The sequence below is a fragment of the Malus domestica genome, chromosome 11 (assembly GCF_042453785.1).
Source record: "Malus domestica chromosome 11, GDT2T_hap1".
In the NCBI taxonomy this organism is placed as follows: Eukaryota; Viridiplantae; Streptophyta; class Magnoliopsida; order Rosales; family Rosaceae; genus Malus; species Malus domestica.
Genome location: NC_091671.1, coordinates 7,478,586 through 7,495,193, shown reverse-complemented (window position 1 = coordinate 7,495,193; position 16,608 = coordinate 7,478,586). Strand labels below are relative to the sequence as shown.

At 34.2% G+C, this 16,608-nt stretch overlaps 1 protein-coding gene across 1 annotated transcript; it reads left to right on the top strand.

Annotated features, from left to right (window-relative positions):
- Positions 1-13,191: 13,191 nt before the first annotated feature.
- LOC103447496 (deoxypodophyllotoxin synthase-like) lies at positions 13,192-15,444 on the top strand. The gene is made up of 3 exons (XM_008386693.4): positions 13,192-13,746; positions 14,227-14,551; positions 14,893-15,444. Exons 1-3 carry the CDS (start codon positions 13,373-13,375, stop codon positions 15,148-15,150), a joined length of 957 nt encoding a protein of 318 aa, XP_008384915.1. The 5' UTR covers positions 13,192-13,372; the 3' UTR covers positions 15,151-15,444.
- Positions 15,445-16,608: the final 1,164 nt, after the last annotated feature.

The window sequence follows — 16,608 nt, the reverse complement described above, 5'->3', positions numbered from 1 at the left end:
ATAGGTTAACCAAATCATAGATTAGCTAAATCAAATCAAAAATACATTCCTGTTGGAAAATAATAGATTTAGGATTTGGGCTCAGCCTGTTAGAATTAGGTTTTGTTAGAGATTAATGTTAGTTTATTATAAATAGAGTGCTTTGTTATTCATTAGAGAATAAGTTAGTCACGATGTAGCTTCTTAGGGTTTTGTAGCCGTTTCGACATTCTCGTTTATTTAATAATATTTTTATTATTTTGTAGTCTTATTTGTTTCGTACTCTAATATTCAACTTTGTATCAGAGCATGTTTCATCTTTTGGGATTTAATCTGCTTTGGGTTGGTATCTGTTTGCTTGTGTCCGTTTGTCGTTCATGTTCAGATTGTCTAGTTGCGTTTGACAGTTTGCAGGAAAAAAAAGTGTGTTTAATTTTGTTAGTTGTGTTGACGGTTTTATGCTCCTTCCCCGCAGTCCGTATTCATCTCTGGTCACCTGCACATTTTGACGAAGCTCCAGCCCGATAACCACTTGGATCGAGTTCGTCTCCACTTGAACTCCTGTAAATCAAATTTGATAAACCCGCCGTTTATGTTCTGCACTGTACTTGCCATCTCCGCTGCACTGAAACTTGATCAGTTTCATCCACAACCTGCACGTCCTCACCAGGCCCTCATCCTTGCCGCCATTTTGATCCGCACTTCACCGCCATACCACTTCGCCGCCCTGCACCCTGTACTCACGATTTTGTACATGCAGTTTGACGCGTTTTCGCAACCCGTCGTCCCTCGTTGTCATGTGCATAAGCCATGAAACCCCCGCACCCATACCCTTTGAATCTGCATCTTCGTTCCCGCATCCGTTTGCATCAAAACTTTGTTTTTGTGTTGCCATCCCAAGAAAGAATAGAAAACAGAGAAGTAGAAAAAAAAAAAAAAAAAAAGGCTTTGGAGCCCACGATATGTTGGGCTGTTATGATTTGTTTGAAGGCCCTTTGTTTGGCTTGTTGATTGAAGTTACTATTGAGCCTTTTGTTTGGCTTGTCTGTCTGTCCACATTGTGGAACTTGCTTGTCTGTCTGTTAGTTGTGGAGCATGCCTGACTGTCTATCCACATTGCATAGCCTGCCTGTCTATTTGTCCACGTTGCGGAGCCTGCCTGTCTGTTTGACTAACGAAACCTGCATCTATATCTACTTGTTGGCAAACTCATATTGTTTATCGTTATGAGTTTGACTGGGGTGTTGGAAAATAATAGATTTAGGATTTAGGCTCAGCCTATTAGAATTAGGTTTTATTATAGATTAGAGATAGTTTATTATAAATAAAGTTCTTTGTTATTCCTTAGAAAATAAGTTAGTCACGATGTAGCCTTTTAGGGTTTTGTAACTGTTATGGCATTCTCGTTTAATAATATTTTTATTATTTTGTAGTCTTGTTTGTTCTGCACTTTGATATTCAACTATTCCATGTTGTACTGAAACAAATATACCCAAGAGCCAAATCAAATATACCAAAAAGCCTTCCTTGGATCTTCTAACCTTCGAAGCGCAACATTGAGGTTTCCTGGTATAGATTATCCATGGCCGCACGGTTGGCATCAAACATGTCCGTAGTAGTGCTCAACAAAGGCCTTTAAAAGTGCGTTTGGATTGCCGCACCTGATTTCCGCGCCAGAGAGGAAACTCGGCTGTGAAATTTGTTAAAAGGGACTGCTGCAAAAAGAAGTGATGGGAGGAGACGGAGACTGCTGCAAAACAAAGTGATGGCAGGAGATGGGGCGAGTTGAAAACTGGGTTTGAGTTGCACGTGCTTTTTTTAGGTTTTTTTTTTGTCCTTATTATTAAAAAAAATTAATAGATTGTTTTTGGTTAAAATTAAATATTTTAAAATCATTTTCATTAGTTTTTCTTTAAATTAATCATCACCCTAAACAGAACAATAATTGAACTGCGAAATAGCAGGTACTCAAAGAATCAAAGGTACTAAACTAACTAATTAAATACAAATTTCTCGTGCCTCCATGTGCTTTCTTTGTGTTTTGGTCTAATGTCACTGCAAATCTTTCTTGTTTCGATGAATTTCATAAATTAAAATAATAATAATAAAATACGAGAGTTACATTTACACTTTTTGGATTTGACGTGATTTTCAAATTAAGTGTTGAAGTTTTAAATTATTTCACGTTTCACTATGAGAATTTAAAATTGTATCAATTTATATTTTTTTTTGTCTTGACCAACACAGATAAATTATATAAATAAAGGAGGTTTTTCAACGTAGAGAAGCCCCTTTAACTCGACGAACAACTTAAAACGCTCTACGAGAAACCCTGCTTATATACTTGAGAAAAAAAATTCAGACAAGTGTTGACAACTCGCGACATCTTCAATTTGAAGTAATAGTAGTGAAGCCGTAGAATAGGCAATTCAAGAGCACATTCAGTTCAAATAAGTGAATAACACTGTAACTGATTGGTTGGTTATCTACCTAAGTCTCTGCGAACGAAGAACTCTGATTTCCCCCGTCTCAAAAGTTTATCTCATTAAATACCTGGTTACCCCTTGTTCGGCACAATGAAAACCGAACCAATTATTAAACTTCACATTGACCCAGTAACCTTGTTTTTTATTCTAGAGCCCAAGGCTAAGACATGTTTCTTCATCGGTCGTAATCACTTTGGTGCAGAAGTCAGCAACGTATTCGACACCATTGCCACATCTATTCTATTTGCTCGACCGAGTTTGGGAGTGAGTTGGTATGCTGCATTCACAAGCATGACATATGTGAAATCCCATCCCGAATTTAAGTATTTTATTTCATTTTTAGAAGTATTTTTGAGATTTAATTGAAGTTAGTTTGTTATATTGTCAGGTTTTGAGAAAAATGAAATGACGAATATTTTTGTCATTTCAAATTTTATTCGACCTTTTGGGTCAACTATTGAGCTGGTTAGGTAAAGCTCAACCTCACAAGCGTTTCGGTGAAATCTATTTGTGAATCAGAGTTGAAATGAAGAAGCTAAAATTGTTTTAATTTGGAAGGCATTTTGGTCATTTGGACCAAATGTGCTATTAATGAAAAATCTGACCTTTAGAAGTCAGAAGACCCAACTTTCCTATCTTGGAAAGTCGACTCAGAAGCCAGGAGTCATTCCTCAACCCCATTAACCTAATTCGAAGCACTGACCCGCATGACCCACGTGTTTTTAGACGTGAATTTCGGCCAACTCCGACAGAATTCCTTTGACGCCACAACCATCATTTTGAAGCTCTCACTTCCCTCTACAAAATAAAATTAAGAGCCAACTCGATAAACCAACACACATGGCGGTGCGAGGCCACAAAATCGAGGGTTCCGACAATGTTCGTAGAAGTGACTCTGCTTGGTTAATCCGTAATGAGGGTCACCACCTATAAGGTTACTTGTCCTCAAAAGTGATTCTGCTTGGTTAATCCTTACTGGGGTGACCATATCCTATTCGGTTATCTATTATAGGTTTCAGCCGAATTGTGTCTATCTAAAACACTAGTTTATTACATATGTGAAAGAAGAGATTGAAGGTTTGTGTGGCTCAATATAGAATGAGTTGAATCAAATAGTTTACTTGATAGTGTATCTAAAGTGAATAAATTTGGATGTGACTTATTCCTACTCGATACAAAAAGAGATGTAATGATGAAAGAGATAGTGATCTCATTCATACACGTGATTGTATTATTTCTATGTGTTATTTCTATACAACTTCGGATTATGTGACGGCTGATTGTTATCTCGAAAAACGTGTGATGAGGTTCGAAATTAAAAACTACGTCTAACATATTAATGAGACGTATGATGTTAAATTATGAAATATGTGGTAATTGTATCTTTGTGATCATTCTAAAAACGATGAAAGGCTGAGTGATTACAATCAAAATATAGTTCCCAAACATTCTAAGAGCATTACATCAAACTTTGACTTGCTGACCTTTCTCCAATTGAATTGATGAGGCATCCTTCTACCTTTTTACATATTTAACCATGACAGCAATTTTTTTTTTTTTGACAACAATCGATGTACTATATTTACACTGAGTGGGTGGGGAACTAAATTAGTTACTTACTCGTTATTTATAAAATTCGAACTTAAAGCCTTCAATTTACAAACTAAGAGGAATACCACAATTTAATTATAAATCAAACAATAAATCTAATAAAAAATATAAATTGATACAATTTTAATATCTTATAGTGTGAAATAATTAAGAGGAAATTAGAATTCCCTACAATTTTTTCTTATCATCTAGACTCAACTTATGTGCATTTTTAAGATTTGACTAAAGTTCTTTGACCATAGCTACCTCAACATTTTTTGTTTAAGTTAAATTACATGTCATTATTGTTTTTTTTTTCTTCTGAAATTATAATAATTTTTGAATTTATCTTTTAGTTGCTTGATGCATTTTCCTTATTTAGTGGAGATATTAATTACTAATATATTTTCTCTTCTTCCAAATACATTTTTTCGATCATAATATTTTTTGTTCTACACACATTATAGAATACAGTTTTTCACTTAGAAATACTCATCCCTTAAGTATATGTCAATAATACCTGACAATAAAATTTCTCCAGCATGTGAATGCAAGATTCCGAGCTTCTAGACTTAGCATAGGTATTCTACAGGCTTGAAATTCATGCATCCATGTCGATTGCATGTCAATAACTAGTTTAGTACACGTGTGTTTTACGTTCTTATTATTGGCATGATAAATTATTGAAATCTTTTTCACATTTTATTGACATGTAGGTCCAACTAACAGGTCTATAAATTACTCCCTTCCGACCTAAATTTATTAATCTAAATAAAGATACGTATTAAACTTCGAGAAACTTTATGTATCCGTCTAAAGTTAGCCTTTCTAGAAACATTTCACAAAGAAATAGTATTGAAATAATTACAAGAGAGCATCCAAATATCCTGAATAACTGATGGTCTAGTCTGATTAGTGACGGAGCCACATTGGGATCAGGGTTCGTCCAGGTCCATTCGAAATTTTTTCTAATGTATATTAGTTGTGTGCAAGATTAGACAATAAATAACATAGGTCGGTTATTATAATTTGTTAGTTTCAACCAAGCATGAGTTCGAAACTTGCTGGTCCTTCCATATATATTTTTGTTTATCTTAAACCCAGCCTTATAACTAGCCTTATGTTTTACCATATAAATATTAATTCCTTTTTTGTCGGTTCATATAAAATAAGGTCTATATGATTTAAGGGAAGATCCAATTATGTTGAAAGAAAATATCATAGTAATATAGTTTTAAGCCATGACTTTTAACTTTTTATTTGAATATAGTGTGGTAATTTTTTTTTTTTTTTTATCAAAACTCGTAAACAACTTTTGTTCTTATAGTATAATCGTCTCAATACTAAAATTTTCAAATAAATTCCATGTTTGATTAGAATTTTCCCTAAACAAAATGAAGATCTCATCCATCGTAGGATAAAAAATTACGATCCAATCATTTATCATGAAAAAAAAATCAGGGCATGTAATTGATTACACATGAAGTTTTTATCCACGAAGGTAAATTTCTTATAAAATGCATAAGGTCTTTATTCAGGTTTCGAATTCAAATCTCCCTCCTCTATTTAGATTAACCAAATTTCATGTTGCACAAATTTTGTTGATTGCAAGACTAAAATAGCGTCCGTCTAAAACATCTAATTTCTATGTCTTGTTGTCAGACCCCGATATTGGGGGTCTTCACTATATAGGCCATTAGAGCAAGTCCACCCCTGAAGACTTTGTGTCGGCACCCAACGCATTTATCCACTCAAGTTAACAGTAATAGACCCCAATAAACAGTAATAGGCCAAAGCATCTCCACCCCTAAAAATACGCTGGCACCCAGCCTATTTAATATTATATTATTTTATTCATATCAATTAATATTTTATCATTTAATTTATTTTTTATGTTTTCTTCTTTCTTCCTTTCCCTTTCCGGTCCTTTCTTTATCATTTATTTTTTCTGCTTTCTTCTTTCTTCCTTTCCGCAAGACCTCGACACCCAGGGCTTCAACCTTCACCGCACGATCGCGGAGCTCAACCTGGACCACCTCAACAAGGTGTTCGTGGCCGTCGGTTTCTGAAGCGGGACCCCGGACAAGATCCGGACGACGCAAGAGCACACGGACTCGCTGCTGTGAATGGAGTACAGGAAGACGAAGTGGCCGGTGGCGTTCACGAGGTCGACGGGAGACGGCCTCCAGTTCAAACTTCCTTCGGACGCCATGCTGACGTCACCATGGCATCAGATAGGCCGGTCCCAAGGTCTGTCGATTTTAGGCCGGCCTGTGGACTGGCATGGGTTGGGTGCCAGTCAATTGGGTCGGCTGGAGCAAATTCACTGGGTCCTGGCCTATTTTTTCGGCTGGGTGCTGGGCAAAAAGTCCTCCAATGGACTTGCTCTTAGGAAACCCTTGTGTTGGGTTATTCTCATTATCATTTATTGCACTACATATGTAGACTAGCTTACTAGCATTTTTTCACCTGCCAACTTGACATTCAACGGTGAAGTGATTGGTGTCCAGTTGAAGCTACACACGTTCTCAGAGTAAAGTGCACCATTCTTCTCGGTTGGTCTTGGTTATCCAATCCAATCTCTCCAAGCATCTTTTCGACTTGCTTTGTGTTCCATCTTGGGTCTCTCTAGTTGACTTTAAGTCACTAAGTAGAGCGAATGACATTTGAGTAGACCTTTCCTTAGAGGCTTGTGCCACAAAGCTGTTTGTTTGCCACATGACTAGTGGTTGACCTCTCGCGCTTGGGCGCATCCCACCCTAAGCTTCTTGGACCTTGGGCTTCTTGGGCTATTGGCCCTCATAACTTTGCCTTGGGCTTCTTCATGGCTCCCTTCCAGTCTAATACTCTTATACGGCCTAAAAGTGTCCAGTATTAACAGTACACACCTCTTGCATAAGAATTTCTGAATTTGGAGCAGTTTTAGACGTGGTTAGAGCTTTGAGTTGTATCGGTACAGCCGTATTGAGTTACAGCGTAGCCATGATGGTGCTATGGGTATAACAAAACGAAGTGATGGGTCCTTTTGGTTGGTTAGTTCGATTAATTTTCAAGTTCTATAATTTGGTGATTGGATCTCTTCAAGATCTATATGTTGAAGAGTGAGCTATATTATTTGTTGGATTTACTATCAATTAGTGCTCTTGGATCATCCAGTGATTTGGAATGACAATTAGTTCAAAGAGCTTCATGTTTCCCGTCAAAAATTGGATTCAGTTTCATCTCACACGTCTTTGTATTATTGACTTCATCTATTCGATTGATCCTCTTTCTCTTTCAGTTCTTGGTGAGATAGGTATTTCCAACTCATTATCTTGATAGTTTGTTTGCAATGTACTTTACCAGATAGTATTATTTTTTGTTGGGAGCTTAGATACTGTTGCAACTTATAAGGACCCCCTTTAGAGCTAATCTTCATGAATATGTATATTCTAATACCCCTTTTCTTCATGAAATTGATATCGTATTTCTTTTTTAAAAGCAGTATTAATAGAAGTACAATAAGAAAAGTACAGTTACAGTTTCTTTTAGTTTGATAAAATTTTAAAAACTCGTTTGGAAGTACTTTTAAAATTTGTGAAAACACTTTTGGTGAATTTTTTTTAGAATCAATCATTGATAAATATGCAAGTGTAACTTGAAAAACGTTTCAAGTGCTTTTGAAATTTAAAAATATTTTATCTAAAAACAGCCGTAGTCATTTAAAAAACACTTTCAAACAGTACTAAATATAAAATCCAGCAAAAATAAATAAAAAATAAGAATAATTTTGTTAGTCCAAGTACTATTTTCGTTGGACTTGTTTTTCTCGGGGGCAAATTGTTTGCCCTCCTGTTTGGTTGCCCTTCCCATCCAATCCTATTTGTGTGGTCACGGTTAAGCCACATCAACATTTTATATTCTTATTACTTTTTGTCTTATTATCTTTATAAAAAATTAATATAAAATATTAACGTAACTTAATTGTGACCGTACAAAATATGAGAGGATGAGAAAAACACCAAATAAAAGGGCAGACAATCTGCCTCTGTTTTTCTCAATCTCTTGTAAACAACGGCGGACTTCTTTGGTTTTTTAATTTTGGTCAGAGTTGGTGGACTTGTTCCAATCACGCACGATGAAAAGGTGTCTAGAAGGCTATACCTTTACAGACATATAAAAGTACTGTCCTTTTTCATGAGTTTGAAATTATCATATTCTTGTTAATTACTTTAATGCATAAGATAATATACTTCTAGAAGAAAGAAGCAAGTATTATACTATCAGAATATATTCATGCTGCAGATATGGACAGCGGGATGAGGTTCACACCAAAATGCACCACCCAACGTGTAAAAGTTGTTTAAAAATTAAAAGAAAATTAATGTAAAAAGTTTGAAAATTTTAAATTTTAACGATAAAGATAAAATAAATGGTAAAATAAATAATAACAGGAATGACTTTTTAATGTAAAAATTTATTTTTCGTTAAAATAAACAGTACCGAGAATTTTTCGTTAAAATTCTCTTAAATTAATCCTCACCCTTAACAAAACAGTAATTTAACTACGAAATAGCAGCCACTCAAAGAATCAAAAGTACTAAACTAACTAATTAAATACAAATTTCTAGTGCCTCCATGTGCTACTTTGTGTTTTGGTCTTATATCACTGCGCATCTTTCTTCTTTCGATGAAATTTCATAATTTGAAAAAATAATAATAATAATAATAAAATGTGACGAATTACATTTACACTTTTTGGGTTTGATGTGATTTTCAAATTAGGTGGTGAAGTTTTAATTATTTCATGTTGCACTATGAGGTTTTTAAATTGTATCAATTTATATTTTTTGTCTTGACCATCATGGAATAATTACATAAATAAAGGAGTTTTACAACATAGAGAAGCCCCTTTAACTCAACAAACAACTCAAAACGTTCTACGTGAAAAATCATCGCTCTACGCGAAACCGTACTCATATTCCTGAGAAAAAATTTCGGACAAGTGTTGGCAACTGGCGACATCTTCAGTTTGAATTAATAGCAGTGGAGCCATAGAACATGCGATTTAAGAGCACCTTCAGTTTGAATCAGTGAATAACACTGCAATTGGTTGGTTGGTTATCTATCCAAGTCTTGACGGACAAAGAACTCTCATTTCTCTCGTCTCAAGAGGTTGTCTCATTAGCTTCAATGAAATGAGGCGTTACCTGGTTACCCTTGTTCGACACAACGAAAGCCTAATCAATTATTAAACTTCACATTGATCTAGTAACTTTGTCTTCAGGTTCTAGAACCCAAGGCTAAGACATGTTCCTTCATCGGCCGTAATTGCTTCGGTGAAAAATTTAGCAGTGTATTTGATACTACCGCCACATCTATTCTATTTGCCCGATCGAGTTTGGTAGCAAGTTGGCACACTTGCATTCATAAGCAAGACATTTGTGCTACCCTGTCCCAAATTTTTGTATTTTATTTCATTTTTAGAAGTATTTCAGAGGTTTTAATTAAAGTTATCTCGTTAAATTGTCCGGTTTTGAGAAAAAAAATGAAATGACGAGTATTTTTGTCATTTCAAATTTCATTCGGCCTTTTGGGTAAACTATTGAGTTGGTTAGCTAGAACTCGAACCCACGAGCATTTTGCGAAATCCGTTTGTGAATTGGACTTGAAACGAAGAAGTTAGAAGCGTTTTAATTTGGAAGGCACTTTGGTCATTTGGACCAAAAGGTGCTATTAATGGAAAATCTGACCTTTAGAAAGTCGACCCATAAGCCATAAGCCATTCCAGATCCCTATCGACCCTAATTCGAAGCACTGACCCGCATGACCAACGTGTTTTTAGATGCGAATTCCGACCAAATCCAACATAACTCTTTTAACGCCATCACCACCATCTTGAAGCTCTCACTTGCTTCTACAAAATCTAGCTAAGAACCAACTCGATAAACCACTACACGTGGCGGTGCGAGCCACAGAAGTCGAGGGTTCCGACAGTGGTCGTAGGAGTGATTCTGCTTGGTTAATCCGCAATGGGGGGTCATTACCTACATGGTTACTTGTTCCCAGGAGTGATTCTGCTTGGTTAACCCGTAATGGCGGACAACATCCTATTTGGTTATCTACTATAAGCCTCGGTCGAATTGTGTCTCTCTAAAGCCTTAGTTTATTCCATATGCGAAAGAAGTGATTGAAGGTCCGTGTGGCTCAATATAGAAATAGTTTAATAAAATATTTACTTGATATAGTGTATCTAAAGTGAATAAATGTGGATGTGACTCCTTCTTAGTTGATACAAAAAGAGATGCAATGATGAAAGATATATTGATCTCATTCCTACATGTGATTGTTTAATGTGTGTCATCTCTATACAATTTCGGGTTATGTGACAATTGATTGTTATTTCGAAAAACATGTTGTGAGGTTCGGAATTAAAAACTATGTCTATACATATTAATAAGGCATATAATGGTTAAATTATGAAATTTGTAGTAATTAGAACTTTGTGATCATTCTGAAAACGATGAAAGGCAAGTGATTACAATCAAAATATAGATCCCAAACATTCTAACATTACATCAAACTTTGACTTGCTGACTTTTCTCTGACTGAATTATTGGTTAGATTGATGAGGCATCCTTCGACCTTTTCACATATTTAACGATGTCATCAAATCTTTAGACAACAATGTATTATACTTACACTTAGTGGGTAGGGAAATAAATTAGTTATGTACTCGTCATTTACAAGATTTGAATTTAAGATCTCAAATTTACAAGTTAAGATGAATACCACAATTTAATTCTAAATCAAACAATAAATCCGATAAAAAATATAAATTGATACAATTTTAACACTTTATAGTGTAAAAAATTAAGAGGAAATTAGAGTTCCCTACAATTTTTCTATATTATCTAGACTAAACTTTTGTGCCTTTTTAAATTTGATTAAAGTGCTTTGAACAATAGCCACCTTAGCATTTTCTATTAAGTTAAATTACATGTCATTATTGTATTATTTGAAATTAAAGTAATTTTTGAATTTATCGTTTTAGTTGCTTGATGCGTTTTTCTTATTTAGTTATTAATATATTTTATCTTCTTCCAAATACGTTTTTTTTATCATATATTTTTTTTGTTCTACATACATTTAACATTATCTCTTTTTCCAAAATGGTTTGTTTTTATTGTATATTTTTTTCCATATAGTTGGTGATCCAACATAAAAAGTTGTGTGTAATTTTTTTTCTATATTTTTGTGAAACTATTTTTGTAACATCCCACATTGTCCAGGGGTGAGGATCCTCTAAGCTTTATATGTATATTCTCATCTCTACCTAGCATGAGGTTTTTTGGAAGCTCACTGGCTTCGGGTTTCATCGGAACTCCTAAGTTAAGCGAGTTTGCGCAAGAGCAATCACATGATGGGTGACCCACTGGGAAGTTCTCGTGTGAGTTTTCAGAAACAAAACAGTGAGGGCATGGTTGGGGCTCAAAGCGAACAATATCATGCTACGGCAGAGTCAAGCCCGGAATGTGGTGGGGGCCCTGGCCGGGATGTGACAATTTTTCTTTGTTTGTTTTACATAAAGGTGTTGATGAATATTATTAGGTACAATGCTTTGTGTATGTATAATATGTGGATATGTTTGAATTTGTAAAAATCGTTGATAGGTACCTTTATTTGCAGTTTTGGACGTTTACTTTGGTACATTATTTTTTATTTTGGGATGTTACGACTTCGTACACATTGTTTATTGGTAATTTATATTGTTGTCAATTCTACTTTCTCTTAATGTACAAAAAGAAAAACTTATTTTGGTGCTTTTGATTTCGTGGGATTTAAAATATTTTAAACCTATTTTGAAAAAAAAAAACTTTTAAATCATAGATAATCATTGCTATGTAGGGATATTGTGACAATAAATTGAATCTCATCACATTTTTTTACAATTATCTAAAGAGGGAGAGAGTAATTAAAATACTAGATTATAAGAAATTTGTTTCAATATGATGCGTATTTTTTTCGCATGAGATTTTAGGAATTATGGGGTAGTGGCAGGTCATGTAATTTTGGTATAAAACTTGATTAGTTCTAATACATATAACATTAAAATTTAACCAAAAAATAAATCAAAGCATAGATGTTTAGTCTAAATAATTCAATACCGAAGTGTCTATGTCAAAAGATGTCAATAATTAAATTGAAACGTAATACCTAATGAAGGGTGTAAATTATAACTGGCCATATAGAATAGAATAATATGGATGCATTATCCTTGTAGCTGTAGGTGCCCGACAGAAAATGAAGATCTTGCATGCGAGCACATGTGGATGAGTCAAAAAAGAAAATATATTAAGAAGATTCAAAGAAGGCAAGCAGAGAGAGAGAGAGAGAGAGAGGGAGTAACTGAGACAGGAAGGGGGCATGCGGATTTTGACCACCCATTGAATTAAGTGATCGAAATGAGTTCTGTTTCAGGACACTACTAGTCACAGACTCCACCATGTAATTAACAATCACATTTGTCAAGGAAAGATTGTGTGTAATTGTTAAGTGTTATAATATGTTCCAATGAAAAAAAAAATGTTATATTTTGAAAATTAATATTATAATATGAATGACCAACAAAGTTAATATGTCTTTTAGATTAATAAAAAATAAACACTAAGTACATTTTTTTTAACAAAAAAGACTAATTACATTTTATATCTTTAAGTTTGAGGTGATTTTTAAATTAGGCATGAGATTTCAATTTTCTCGCATTATCCTCTATGGTTTTGAAATTGTATCAAAAAACACATTTTCTATATTTGAACATCTCATTATCCATTAAATTGATGAGTTATTAGGTTATGTGGTGCAACGTAGCTTATAAGTCAATCCAATTACGGATTTTATGCTCACCATGTCATAAATTTAACGAAGATTCAAATAATTCGTAAATCAAAATGTGTAAATTGATACAATTTTAAAACATTATGGCTTATGAGACAATATTAGAAAATTAAAACCTCATGACCTATTTTGAAACTCACTTAAAAATAAATAGTGTGAATGAAATGTAGTTAACATGATATAAAATAGGATCACATAAGAAATTCAAAATGATGAAACCTGATGACCACATAAAGTTATAAAAATAAAAAATGTGACCGGAATATTTACATGCTCGACATACTAATATTCGTTTTAATTTATTTGGACTACAGGGGACCCAAATTGCGTGAAAACCACTATAAAAGCAGCATGAAGCATCTCAATTTGCCACCCATCAGTTTCCTCACCAAGTAGAGATCAGAAAAGTACTGCATAGCATCACATTACCAGTGAAACTAATGGGTTCCTTAACACTTCCAAACCTTCCTACCATCAATTTCTCCGTCGATGCCTTGAAGCCTGGCTCAAGTTCTTGGCTGTCCACCTCCAAACAAGTCCGATATGCACTCGAAGAGTACGGTTGTTTCGTGGCGGAGTACAATCAAGTTTCTGCACAACTTCTGAACAATATCTTTGGGCAGGCCAAAGATTTGTTTGAGGTTCCTTTGGAAAACAAAGTGAAGAACGTTAGTAATGAACCATATCGCGGGTATATTGGACCGAACCACCTTATGCCACTCTATGAAGGTATCGCCATTGATAACGTCACATCCCCACAAGAAACTCAGAAGTTCAAAAATCTCATGTGGCCCGATGGAAAAAGCAATTTCTGGTAAGCAGTTCTAGTGTTCTTTGTGTTGTACTTGTTGTTTAAATTAGGAAAAAAAAAAAAAACTCTTGCCAAAATTGTCTACATTCTAAACTGTGAATCTGTTGATCATGTTGATTATTATCTAGATGGTGATCCAATTCCTAGTCCACCAACATAACTAAATTATTTTCTTATTTCTAAAGTCATATTTAGGATTGCTTCTAGAAGAAATAAAGACGCTTTCCTGACGGCGAAAACATTTATGATTGCAACTTGCAGAAAAACATGAAAATAATTCTCGCTTATAAAAGCGCTTTTAGAAGTTGCTTGTTTAATTAATAAACACTGCCAACTGTTTTTCTAAAAAGCACTTCTAATAAAAGCATGAGCATAAATTTTACTTGAAGCACTGTCAAACATGTCTAAAAAGAGAACACAACCAATTTCGTTTAAAATGTTTATACATAGTTACAATTTTTTTTTCTTCTTGTTTTGCTGCAGTGAAACTACAGATTCATTTGCCCAATTATTATCAGAGTTGGAGCACAAAGTGGAACAAATGCTATTCGAAAGCTATGGATCAGAAAAGCAGTACGAGTCTGTTGCTAGTGCCAACAGCCACCTTCTTAGATTCCTCAAGTATAATAAACCAGAGGAAGCTGATCGTGCTACCTTGAGATTTGCGAGCCATACAGACAAGAACTTCACCACCATCGTTGTTCAACACGACGTTGGTGGTTTGGAGGTTAAAACCAAGGATGGTGACTGGATTAACATTGAGTCCGCACCTTCACAGTTCTTGTTCATGGCCGGTGATGGATTGCAGGTTTGTTCTCATTCCCATATGATTAAATACCATCAAGTACTTAGTTTTCAATTACTATATGCTAGTGCTACTTAGCTCAACTAACTCCCTATTAATTTTTAAATTATTTTCTTATTTCTAACTTTTTTTCTTCGACGGTATATACCTAATCAATTAACATACACCTTTTTTATATACAAATGTGAGGAAAATAGGTTTCCAAAAAAAAAAAAAAAGTGAGGAAAATACAAAAATGTCAGCCAGTTAGGTAGTAATAATACACTAGTTTACGCATTGTTTGATGTGGACGTGTGCTACAAATAGTAACAATTTTTGTTTGTTATTTAATTTGGTTTGATCAGGTATGGAGTAATGAAAGAATAAAAGCTTGTGATCATCGAGTGAAGCATTGTGGAGACAAGACGAGGTACTCACTTGGGTTGTTTACATTCAATAACGGAAAAATACAGGTGCCAGAAGAACTGGTGGACGAGAGGCATCCACTGCTCTATAACCCATTGGATAGTCTTGAGTATATTAGGTTTCACAGTAGGGGTGAGGCCAGGAACCTAGTCTCTCCTGTGAAGACCTTTTGCGGTGTTACAAATTCTACAGCCTAATATGTAGGACTGAGGAGGACTCAACCTTGATGCTGGAAAATAATTTTTTTGTGTGTGTTGATTAGTAATAAATGTACTATTAGGAGCAGGAATCTTTCTTTTTAATTATTTAATTTCCAAATGCATGCATTAGCATGTGCTTAATTTGTGGGATTTCATGGCTGCTTCCTTCTTGGAAGAGAGCACTCCAAAATGGAGTATAATAGTTTACATCTATATGTAATAAAGCATTCAACTTTGATTTTCTTCACCGTTCCATTGACTATGGGTAATAAAGCATTCATCTTGGGAGAAGTTTATAATTAAGTAAAAATACTATATATATACATATTTATGGGACGGATTCGTGACATCATTTTTTTCTATACAAGTTTTGACACAAGTTTTTGTGTGGCCATTCCTATTCCGTAATGTATATCGACGATCCAAACCGTCTATCTTTTAGAACGTCATTCATAGATCATCTCTTCAAAAAATTACACAAATAAAAAACCATAAGACATTCATTCATAGTGAAGAAAATGGACGAATACGTTTCTACAAAGAAACCGTAAATCCTTAATTTAATGGGCATATGGTATCAAATTTGTGTGATTTTTGTAGACATGATCTATGATTGATGATCTAAGAAATAGATGGTTAGGATCGTTGGAATACATTATGGAGTGGGCTTCATAAAAACTTGTGTTAAAAATTGTGTAAAAAAAATGGTATCATGAACATGCGCCCAATAGATATACAGACCCTTTATGCAAAGGGATCCCCATTTTTTCCAAAAAATAGGGATTAGGTGTGGGGTACACTCCACATCGAACTTCAACAATTCAAACCGTCTATTTTGTAAGTCTCGTTTCATTGATCATCCTTACAAAAAATCAATTCAATTTGAAATCATTTGCCTATTTAATTATCATAAATAAAATTTCATTGTTTCCTATATATATCACAAAGTATTCGTTAATTTTTTTGAACTCAATTAGATGTCTTAAACATTTTTGATTTGGCTAATACTTTGCCAAGATAATTTATGAGGTGCAACTTGAAAAATAGACGTTCGGATTGTTAAAGTTTGATGTGGTATGAATTCCACAACTAATCTCTATTTTTATAAAAATAAAAAAATTGGAATCCCTTCCCTTAGATGTTTCCTCTTAAACCGATATCTTCTAGATGTGTATATGTAATGTCATTCATAAATAAATTATCGTGCTTTTCTTCTTTTTTTTTTTTAAAAAAAAACTTTGACACAAAAAGATGAAGCACTAAATAAGACAAGGTTTTTGAATTATTAAAGAGAACAAATTTGATCACTGCCTTTAGATCATGAAAAAGTTTAGCATTTACAGTTATTATACGTATCAAATAATGATAAGAGAAATAAGCCTTTTTTTTTTTTTTAAAATAAATGATATTATCTACACTAAGAAAAAATGATGGGTTTAACCTCACAATAAGCTA

What these genes read in the sequence shown, in the direction of transcription:
- LOC103447496 (XM_008386693.4), top strand. Translation starts at nt 13,373, where the DNA reads ATGGGTTCCTTAACACTTCCAAACCTTCCTACCATCAATTTCTCCGTC. An exon ending in GATGGAAAAAGCAATTTCTG is followed by an intron (nt 13,747 to 14,226) that starts GTAAGCAGTTCT and finishes GTTTTGCTGCAG; the next exon opens with TGAAACTACAGATTCATTTG. An exon ending in TGGCCGGTGATGGATTGCAG is followed by an intron (nt 14,552 to 14,892) that starts GTTTGTTCTCAT and finishes TGGTTTGATCAG; the next exon opens with GTATGGAGTAATGAAAGAAT.